The sequence below is a fragment of the Oncorhynchus kisutch genome, linkage group LG11, assembly GCF_002021735.2.
Source record: "Oncorhynchus kisutch isolate 150728-3 linkage group LG11, Okis_V2, whole genome shotgun sequence".
NCBI classification, from domain to species: Eukaryota; Metazoa; Chordata; class Actinopteri; order Salmoniformes; family Salmonidae; genus Oncorhynchus; species Oncorhynchus kisutch.
This window is the reverse complement of record NC_034184.2, coordinates 26,811,752-26,822,247: the sequence shown is the minus strand read 5'-3', so window position 1 is coordinate 26,822,247 and position 10,496 is coordinate 26,811,752. Positions and strand designations below refer to the sequence as shown.

Here is a 10,496-nt window from a genome sequence, read left to right as displayed (position 1 = left end):
GATGGTAGGAGGTAGATGCTAGATGGCATACCGGATGTCATTGTTTTCAATTAAGTTAAAGTGCTGACTGTCAGCTTTAATTTGAGGGTATTTTCCTCCACATCAGGTGAACCGTTTAGAAATTACAGCACTTTTTTAGCTTAGTCCCCCCATGTTAGGGGACCAAAAGTATTGGGACAAATTCACTTATGTGTATTAAAGTAGTCAAAAGCTAAGCATTTGGTCCCATATTCCTAGCACACAATGATGACATCAAGCTTGTGACTCTACAAACTTGTTGCATGCATTTGTTGTTTGTTTTGTTTGGGTTTCAGATTATTTTGTGCCCAATAGAAATTAATGGTAAATAATGTATTGTGTCATTTTGGAGTCACTTTTATTGTAAATAAGAATGAAACTTGTTTCTAAACCCTTCTACATTCATGTGGATGCTACCATGATTATGGATAGCCCTGAATGAATCGTGAATAATGATGAGTGAGAAAGTTAGAGGCATGAATATCATACCCCCCCAGGAATGCTAACCTCCCCTGTTATTGCAATGGTGAGAGGTTAGCATGTCTTGCGGGTATGATATATATGCGTCTCTAACTTTCTTATTCACGATTCATTTGGGACTATCTGTAATCATGGTAGCATGCACATTCATGTAGAAGTGTTTAGGAAACATATATGACTTATGTCTAGAAAGGGAATAGAACATTATAGCTGCTTCTCCAGTATGGACACAGCTGTTACCCAAACTATAGGCTGGCATTGGCAGACGACAGCGTGTCTTTAGATTGTGCCTTACACCCACTAATGACAGCTTTAGCAGTGAAGGGTAATTTAGGAGGGAGGGTTGACTACAGGGTGAGGTGTGTTACTCACGTTCAGGGTTCCCCAAGGCCTTGCTCTGCCTGTCAGGTTTCCTGCACTGTTACATTGTGGGCGGGTCAAAGATGGTATGGTATCACTGCTGTCCGAACACTAAAATGGCTCCTCTTTTTTTAAGACCACGGATCTGAGAAGTCATAAGAGTAGGCGATGCAGATGTTGTTCGCTGAACTGTGCTTGTGGGATGAGGATCAGTGTCTGGCCCGAGAGCTGATGATTTGTGTTAACTCTTAGAGGCTTTAGCTTGGTGGGTTAATAGTATCTGTTGTGGTGTATCATTAAACCACCCAGGTTTAATACTTGGTATGTTACATAAACCAAGGGAAGAATGGAACCCACAGCTATAATCGAGCCATTCAACACATACTTCACGTAATTGTTGTCATGACATACTATCAAAACTATTTACTCATATGTCCTCCACCACATACCCCTGCTCTGAAACATTACTCAGTGTTGAAGAAGCATGGCCAAACACTATCAATAGGACCCCAATAAGCCAGTTTATGTTTATAACCTGCCAGTTAAGATAGTTTTTTTGGTACGGTGATAGATATGCAGATTTCAAAGATCAACAACAAAGGCTCTCCCACTCCCCTTCTCACCATGCTGTGCTACCAGATGTAGATGGGAACAGTGGTCCTGCTTCGTTAAGGCTGTAAACCCTTGTAAAAGCCTTGTCCTTGACCCCAACCTGTTAATGTTTACTGGGCCTGATTAGGGAATGAACCTCACTTAACCTCTACCTCTGTGACTTGTGTGTTTTTTTGCTGTGTCTGTCACCAACAACCTCCCACTCACTTACAATAATCAATTCACATTGTTCTGTCTCAAAACTGTAATGCAAATTTAAATAATGGCGTAAGTGATTTTGTCAGCACAGAATCATGGATTATTAGAAACTATATTTCCCATTGTCATGTTTTTTAAGTTAAAAGAAAAGAATACAGTACAATAATATTCCTCCTCACTGTGCTATAATCTGACATTCTCTCCTCCCTTAGTACAATGCTAAGTGAATGTACTTCTGGTATGAAGCAATAAGGCTGTAGCAAAGTCATTTTCCTCCTCTGCTTGTTGGCTTTACACACTGTGAGCCAGCGGAAGGGGGTAGTGGTGGTAATTCATGCACACATGTGCCTGCCTGTTCACCCAGTGACAGGCCAGGGGAGGGGGACATGATAAATTGCCTTCCACCGGGGACCTCCATACACAGTCACCATGATGTGGGTAAAAATGGAAATCGCTCCCTTTCACCATCATTACATCAGTTTAGGCCGTTGTGTGTGGGCCTCCACACACACACACACACATTCATGCATGCATGTACACAAACACACACGTACTCATGCACAAACAAACTCACACATGTACACAAACACACACACACACAGAAAGAAGTTGAGTTTGACAATAGCTGTTGGTGAAACAAGAGGAGAGATCTCTGTAATATGGTATTCAGCTAAATAACCAACGACAGGGTTGATGTGTGTAGCTATCATTCAGAGGCCAAAATCATTTAGAAATACTTAATTCATTCATATTCAAGAACATTTCCAGAGTATAGCTATGTATTTGCATGAGTTATAGATGCAAAGTGGAAACACAAGCGTTTGATGGACAGATGAGCCAATAGATATAGATGTGTGGCAGTGATCAATGCTCTAGGGCTGTTGTTCTCTGTTGTAGCCTGTCACTTCAGACACGCCCACTGTGTGTGACTTCTCGCCTTTCACACAGAATTAAGGAAATGGTACATTGCGCCTCACACCAGTTTGTGCCGGTAGAGGAGAATATCTTGGCCTTAGCTTGAAGCTATTCTCAGCTAGCTACACCGACAGCTAAGAACAGAAATAAAAGATTTATAGGCCTAGCCTGTCAACTATATATTCAGACACAACATATGTGTTTGATAAGGGTGGCACAAGACCTTAACATATATATTTTTTTATGAAAATAATTAAACATCTGCTTTAATTCCACCATTTCCAAGTTTCCCAATTGTGCAATTTAAAACATGAATGAATCATGTGGACTTGTAGTGTTAACCCATTAGCTATTGGTATTTGAGTAATATAACCTATATCTTGAGTGCAACATGTTATTCCTATCTCGGGCATAGGCCCATTTCGTAGGCCCGGTGTGGAAATATTCAGTGAAAAGCAATACCTATATGCCGACTTGTGTCTTTAAAAATGTGGTTGCTTTTTCTCTGATAAATGCAATAATTAAGGCATGATTAATTACTGTACTAATATACTGTCTATAACCATGTAATTTAATATTGTGTGACGTTAAACTTAGCAAAAGGAAGCCAGGATAGAATTTAATAACATTTCCCATACAGACCAAAGAAGCAGTAATGCCTATAAGCCAGCTGTTGATTAATTTCAATATCGAAAAAGACCACGGAAGTGCAAACCTGTTTACATTCAAGATATGAATCGCCTACATTGCATGTTTTATATTTATGAATTAGTTCGCTTTTAAATTATATTATAGCCCTGAGTACAGTCGGGTGGATATTTAGAAGTTTGTGTGATAACATTCGTTAGTTTAAACTATTGATCACGGCATTTTGAAATGGTCCTGAACTTTTTGAACTCTGGAACACAATCTGACACTAGACAAGACAAATACTCCTTTAAATCTTTGAGAATCACTCAATGTTATGTCTCTAAAATCAGTAATTTTCCACCAACTACATTCAAGTGGGGCCAACGTGGAAATTGTTAGGTTATAGAAAGAGACATTCTAAAAATCAGTTATGCGCAACGTTCAATAAGTAGTCCTAGACAACGTTATTCACTTAGGCCTATGCATTGAAAAGCATTTTGGAGTTTTACCCTCTGTTTTTAGTAGGCTATGGTATAGTCATAATGAATTAATCTTAAATGACTAGTGAATATTGAGACAATATATAATAAATTCAATAGAGATAGATAAGCAAATATCCTAACCGCATTTCTAAAGGAGGCGATATCGGTTTGTTGCGGAGGGAAACATTACGCAGGCAATGTCGAGAGACAATTTGTGCATCATCAAATATTTAAGTTCGGGATAAAACTATATATAGCCAACAATACTTATTTGGGAATCACCTGCTTAAATCACTACAGAAATAAATGTCAAAGCTCATCTGCAATCAACAATTATGTACATGCTTTGATGTATCCCGTTTTGGATCGCGCAAACCCAACCATGATGTTCAGCTATAATAATTTACCTAAAATGCATTCGAAGTTGTGTGTTTAGTTTTAAAAGCCTATAGTGTTTCAACGCTCAAGCATTTACAATTAGGCCTATATAGTTTAGAAACAATGAATCATGCTAAAAATAGCATTTAGTCTTCCCTATAGAAATAAAGTACTCTAAAAACGTAGTCTACTCGTAAATAACGTTCTAGTTATAGGCAACCAGTTAATAAGATTAACCTCCCAATCAGCACATTTCATGTCCATTAAAAATGTTTATGAAACCAGAAAATGTTTAATGAAATAGCATGTTAAAATGTAGATATTGTTGTTATAATCATAAAAGGAGGCACACGGAAATATGGAACAGAATTGTTTCTTATTTTTCCAGAATACATACAAAAAAAAATACCAATTCTCTTTCCATGGTATACACCTGAAAAATAACAACAATTTAAAATGATGTGGACAATTTGGGATTTTAAGAAACAAACATGCATGTAAATAATTATCTTCTCAATGAGACATTAAATAAGAACAATACAATCATAGCAATTTCAAATGAACATCGAAATGAAAACCCTTATTTTAGCCTATTAGTATTCTACCATGTGTGTTTTCACTTTACCTATAGAGTTCAGTTTAAACATAATGCACTTTGAGTCTCTCAAATGTCTTCCATTTGTAGCTATTATCATCCGCCTTCAGCCGACATAAATAAATACCGAGTTCACGGATCCCGCCCTTAGGTTGAGCGTTGATATAAAAGTTTTTATATTTGCATTTTTATAACTATAAACTTTTCAAAAGTCAAGTGTGTTTCACTGGTATCCCAGCGCTGATGCTGTGGTGAGTCTCTGGCCGTACAGGGCATAGGGGGAGTAATATGGCCCGGTGGCTGCGGGGACAGGGACAGGGGCTCCGGTAGGCAGGGGACTCTTGGAGTACGGATGGTAACGGCTGCTTAGTCCCAACGCGTGATGCGGACTCCTCAGCGTCAGTGTCCCAGGGCTTCCAGGGCCTCCTGACTGTGGCATGTGCATGTGGCATGCCATCGCAGCAGCCGCAGCACTAGCTAACGATGAGGAATTAGGGTAACCCGATATCAACTTCTCCGCCCCGGTGAAGGCTGTGTGCGTCCGCAGGTGGTTCAGCAGCTCCTCGGATGAGGAGAAACGCTTGTCGCAGGGTCCGTTCGCTGACACCCAGTTACAGACGTGAGGAAGGGGGTCGTTGGGGAGCATGAAACCATAGGGGTACAAAGGATGTCCACTGAAAGATTGCGGAGAGGAGTGCATGCCGTGCAAAAGGTGTGTCGGGTACATGTGGTGGTACCCGGATTTCATCGCGTTGGCGGCCGCGGCAGCTGCGTTGTCGTGGCACTGCTGAGAGGCACTGGCAGCGCCCGCTAAGTGGCTGGCACAATGGTAACTTAAGCAGTAAGGGTCTCTACACAGGCTGGCTGACATGATGGAGGGTGGAGAGGCCCCGGCTAGGGGGCTGGATCCGGCCTTACTGCAGCCCATGCTGGCCAGCTGTGCGTTAACCAGGCTCCCGCCGTGAGGGAGGAAGTGTTGGGGATAACCAGCATAGGCCCCTAAACTCCCGGGGTAGTGCATGCCAGCAGGCGGCAGGGGAAAAACTGTCTGACCCGGTTTGTAAGGAGAGACTGGGGCTACAAGTCCTGACCCGAGTCCGGAAGCAGATGAAACGGAGGTTAGAGAGGAGGATTCCGAAGACATGGCTTTGGACCCAGGCGTTGTCTCCTGGTGCTGGTTCACCTCCACGTTAATTCCACCGCAACTCACGCTTATCCTGCTGTGGCTGTTAGTGGTTCCAGATCCGTCCGTTGTGCCATTTTTATTACAATCTGAATCTTTCTTGTCCTCCCTGTCTCCACACTTCCCCTCTGACGGCATGGGCGAGGCAGAAGTGCTAGAGTTGGGGCTGCCTGTCCGTGGCGTGAATGGCTGACAGGTGGCGCTCGGCACTCGGAAACCAGTCTTCTCTCCACTCGAGACGCCCGAGGACGAGTCCTTCTTATCTGACGGTTTGGAATAGGGTTTGAAGCTGGATTTGTCATCCACACCGATGTCACTCATTTTTAATGGACCGGATTTGGACTCCTTGTCACTAGATCCATTTGATGTTATAGAGGATAGTTTGGAGGAAGGAGGGGGGTCCGGTTTACCGATTTGAGAGCATGTCTGCGCCAGCAGTGCCAACGGACTCTTCTTAGCATCTAGCTGTAGAGAAAACAAAATCTATAATTTTACAAATCGAGTACTGCAAAAAAATATACAAACAATCTCAAACAATATAGGACTTTTGGTCGAAATGCAACCAGAAACGGAATGTTCGAGTCCTTATCCAAAATAATTGTGCGCAGTGCGCAGCTTTTACGCGAGAATAGCCGAGCTCTACGAGTAGATTTAAGATTCCCATTTCCTAAATTCATAACAATTTCCCTTACCAATCATCTTTATAATAGAATAGCCCACATGTCCACTTCAATATAATATGAGTTTTCATTTATGCTATTCCATGTCTTACATTCCGTTTCTATGTGTAATGCTTACAAAACAAAACATGAAACTTGGAAGCATTTATTCTACTAGTCTTTTTGAAATCTTACCTCAATAGGGCTAATCGGGGTAGATGGTAACGGTTGAAGATACTCTGGATGCAAAATGTGTCCTGATCGTGCCGTAAGCATTTTCAAAACCTTGATGGGGACTCTGTTAGCTTGCCGTAGATGGTCCGACGGGGGAACGGAGTGAAGAAAAGGCTTGTTGATGATATTCCGAGAGTCGATGCTCTCCCAGACTAGATGAATACTACTATTTCTCAGAGCAGATACCGAGGGCGATGTGATCATGTCCCAATTCTCACGAAATTAGTCGGTAATTCATTTATCAGACTCATCAAGAAAAGCAAATACAACCTCTTTCGAAAATCAAGAGATTGATATTGCGTGTAATAATCCGTATAATGAGAGGAAACGAAGAAGGTGCGGTTGGTAAGCAGGAAGAAGGTAGACGAGAGTGAGTGCGAGGTTATCGCGGATCCGTGGCTGCGTCTTTCACCATGGGCATAGCGCGTTCTGTGTCTCCTGACTTGACCGCGCTCTATACTCCCGAAGTACGAACTGGTAGTAATGTTCACTTCAAAAGCATCTGAATTAGTCCGAGATTAAAGCCTTTGCCGCCTTCCAATCAAATGGGACCCCGAGGTGATTGGAGGGTCAAGGGGATGTGACGTTGCCTCTTTGTAAGCGCCTCTATATTGACAGCTCGGGGGAGGAGATAGTGAGGAGAAATAGTTGGGTTGTTGTGTGCGCTCTCACGGACTCTCACCATCCTTGAGGCAGGGCTTTTTTTTTTTTTTTTCAATGTCTAAAAAAGTATATAGACCCAAGTCTGGAAATAGTAGTCTTTCTGGAATTTTCAAAACAGTGAACGTATTTGGCTGTAGAGGTAGGCGATGTGATAATGGTTATTACTGGAAGGCATATAGGCTACATGATATTTAGGAAATGGGAAATGTATTAATGAAAAAATAGCCTAATTATTAGTTTGTTCTCTAGACCCTAATGCACTAATAAGCAATGTATTCGGCACCTTTTGAGCTATATTACCAAGATCTTTAATAAATAAATACAACCCTGTATCTTAGTTTACAGACATGTTCCTATATAAATTATATTCCACAACCAGAAGATCAACCACTTCAGCTTGAATTCCCCAATCAGACAAGCGTTGACAGGAACAGACCAATGCAGTGATGGAGGTATGTGAATGTCACATGTTTTCAGTATAATATACACCCCCCTTCTATTTCTATCTTCACGCCTCCGTCAACTGTCAATTCTGCTCCACCGCAATCAATCAGGTATTTGTCAGTGGCTGTCAATCCTGCCTTGATTTATGTCAGCTATTGTAGATGATTACATGCGAGCGTGGCTACATGGGGAAAAGGACAAATGGAAAGACAGAGAGGCATCTGAGAAAAGAGACACTTCATTTGGACGAAATAAATCATCCTCGTGTTAAATTCAATTTGTATAAGCATCGACAATAGGTAGACAGCGACGCGCTAGACTATGCCACTTCTCCATAGCCTATAGTGTCCATGGGATTTAGGACGGTATTTGCAAATGAATAAGGATTTTGAGCAGAAAATTAAAGGACGAGGCTAACCAGATTTGATAAGGATTTAACGCAGGCAAAGCGACCGGAGAACCCGCTCTGTCGCAGATTCACTGGACTAATTAAGTAAACTTTTCCCGTTCCTGTCAAATACTTCATACAAGGAAAGTGACCCTAACGGCTTAAAAGATGCCATGAACTTTTAGTGCTCGGATGTTTGATAATTTGTCAGAAATAGTTCAATGTCTATTATATTTCAGTAATGTTCATGTTCCTGCCTAAGGACAATAATTGGTAGGCCATAATGGACTTCACTAAGTTTATATAAATGCAACTTTATGGCTAATATTAGCCTACATTTCAATACATTTTAATGTAATTTGCTTCAATTTGCCCATTCCTTCTGACTAGAAAGTGTTTTTAAATGTCAATCTAGTAGTGTTGCTTAGCAAGCTATATAGAATACTTAAAACAACAACACTTAGAACAACACAGTTAGTGTGGGGCAAAGTTCCCCATAGAAAAGTCACTCTGGACAGGTGCCAATCGTATCCAACACATGTTAACATGTACCCTAAATTTCACATTTACTGAGTCAAACATAATGGCCTGGGTTTTCAGCAATACAAACAACCACTTTCCCGCAGATGCAAACGTATCTCTGCACGTATCGTAAAAACCTGCCATTTGCCTCTGGCACATGGTTATATCCCCAATAAAATGACAAAGAAAAGGGAACAAAAAACTGGTCCAGACATTTTATATGTCAACTCGATTTTATTTAGGCCTACATACAATTAAAATGATTTATTTTATTTAAGAGGGAGAAAAGAGGGGTGACTGAAAAAAAAGGAAAGAGAAATTGTGTGTCAGAGTGCTGAGAAAAGAAGTTTAAAATACCTTGAACTCTTCACCGCTGAGATGGCTAATCAGTATTGAGGCTCGGGGGCAATCGGGTAGCTTTTCAATGCGGGGCCTCCTTTCATCTCAATCGGAATGGAGGCGCTCAATTAAAAGCCTATCAGTTTGTAAGTAAATCAACGCCTATCAAAGTTGTCACTTCAAACAAAACGATTATTATTGCAACCCGCCTCTACCATTAATCTCTCTCTGCGGTAATCCGCTTGACAGGTCATTGGAGAGCAAGAAAACCTGGAGTGGACGGTCACAGGGGGCAGAAAAACAGCTGGAAAAGTAAATACATTTATTTTAGGCCTTCAAAGAATTGAGGGACACTGGTTGACAGGGATAGGAAAACTATAGGATATAATATTTGACGTTATATGATAGCCTAATTGGAGTTTTTTGGGGAAGCGAAAATACAAAATAGAACTAGTGTAAAATATGTACGCTACATAATTGATAGTTTAACCATATATAGGAATTATAGACAGAATATTACAATAATACATTTTTACTAAAGTGTCACTTTTGACATTGGCCTATAGGCCTATTCACACGAAGCTCAATTTATTGTAGACTTTTCATATAGGCCTAATGGCTAGCATTACATGATAGCAGTTTTGTTATATAAACCATATCAATATCATATCAATGTTTTATATTTTGAGGCTTAGAATATAAAGGCTATATCTAAAATGAATTTACATTGTATCCCAATGTATTTTACATGTAATATGATGCATAGCCTACAATGGCATTATATTTGATTTGATTTATTCTTAACATTTTAGACCATAATATTTTACTGAGTGTAATTTGTGAATGCCTTCCTCATTACCCTATGTGCACAAAACTGTCATTAATATTTAACTGTAGCCTGACAAGTTAAACAATAAAAACATAAATCAATTCAATTACATTGTGACATTTATTTTGGTAGTAATAGACCTACAAAGTGGAAACTAACTAAGCAAAAAAGTGTCTGACAGATATTATATTTTTACATGACCCTGAAAGGCTTTGGACTTTAAAGGAAAACAAGAATGAGCAAACGGCCCCTTTTTTCTATTCCTCCAAATGTTGAGTCTGTCAGGTAAAACAGGGTGAGAAAGTTTCACAATATGCAAAGATATGTGATTGATAACAGCAGCCTAGCTGTTTTCTGCAAGGGCTGTCAGCCTGTGACACAATATGTGAGTTATTAGGGCAAAGAAGGGCAACCATAAATTCCCAGCGTCAGGCGAAACCCCTCTATTGTCCGTATGACGAATGAGCTTCTACACCAGACACCAAATACTCAGTATTACCCTTAAATGGGAACACATTTTTCGTGGCCACAATTCATGATATTTAAATAGAACGTTTTAAATGTCCC

At 40.5% G+C, this 10,496-nt stretch overlaps 1 protein-coding gene across 1 annotated transcript; it reads right to left on the bottom strand.

Moving 5' to 3' along the window:
- Positions 1-4,430: 4,430 nt before the first annotated feature.
- On the bottom strand, positions 4,431-7,401 carry LOC109899811 (zinc finger protein 503-like). Its single transcript, XM_020495367.2, has 2 exons — positions 6,706-7,401; positions 4,431-6,316 (listed from the first exon to the last, which is right to left on the bottom strand). Exons 1-2 carry the CDS (start codon positions 6,946-6,948, stop codon positions 4,892-4,894), a joined length of 1,668 nt encoding a protein of 555 aa, XP_020350956.1. The 5' UTR covers positions 6,949-7,401; the 3' UTR covers positions 4,431-4,891.
- Positions 7,402-10,496: the final 3,095 nt, after the last annotated feature.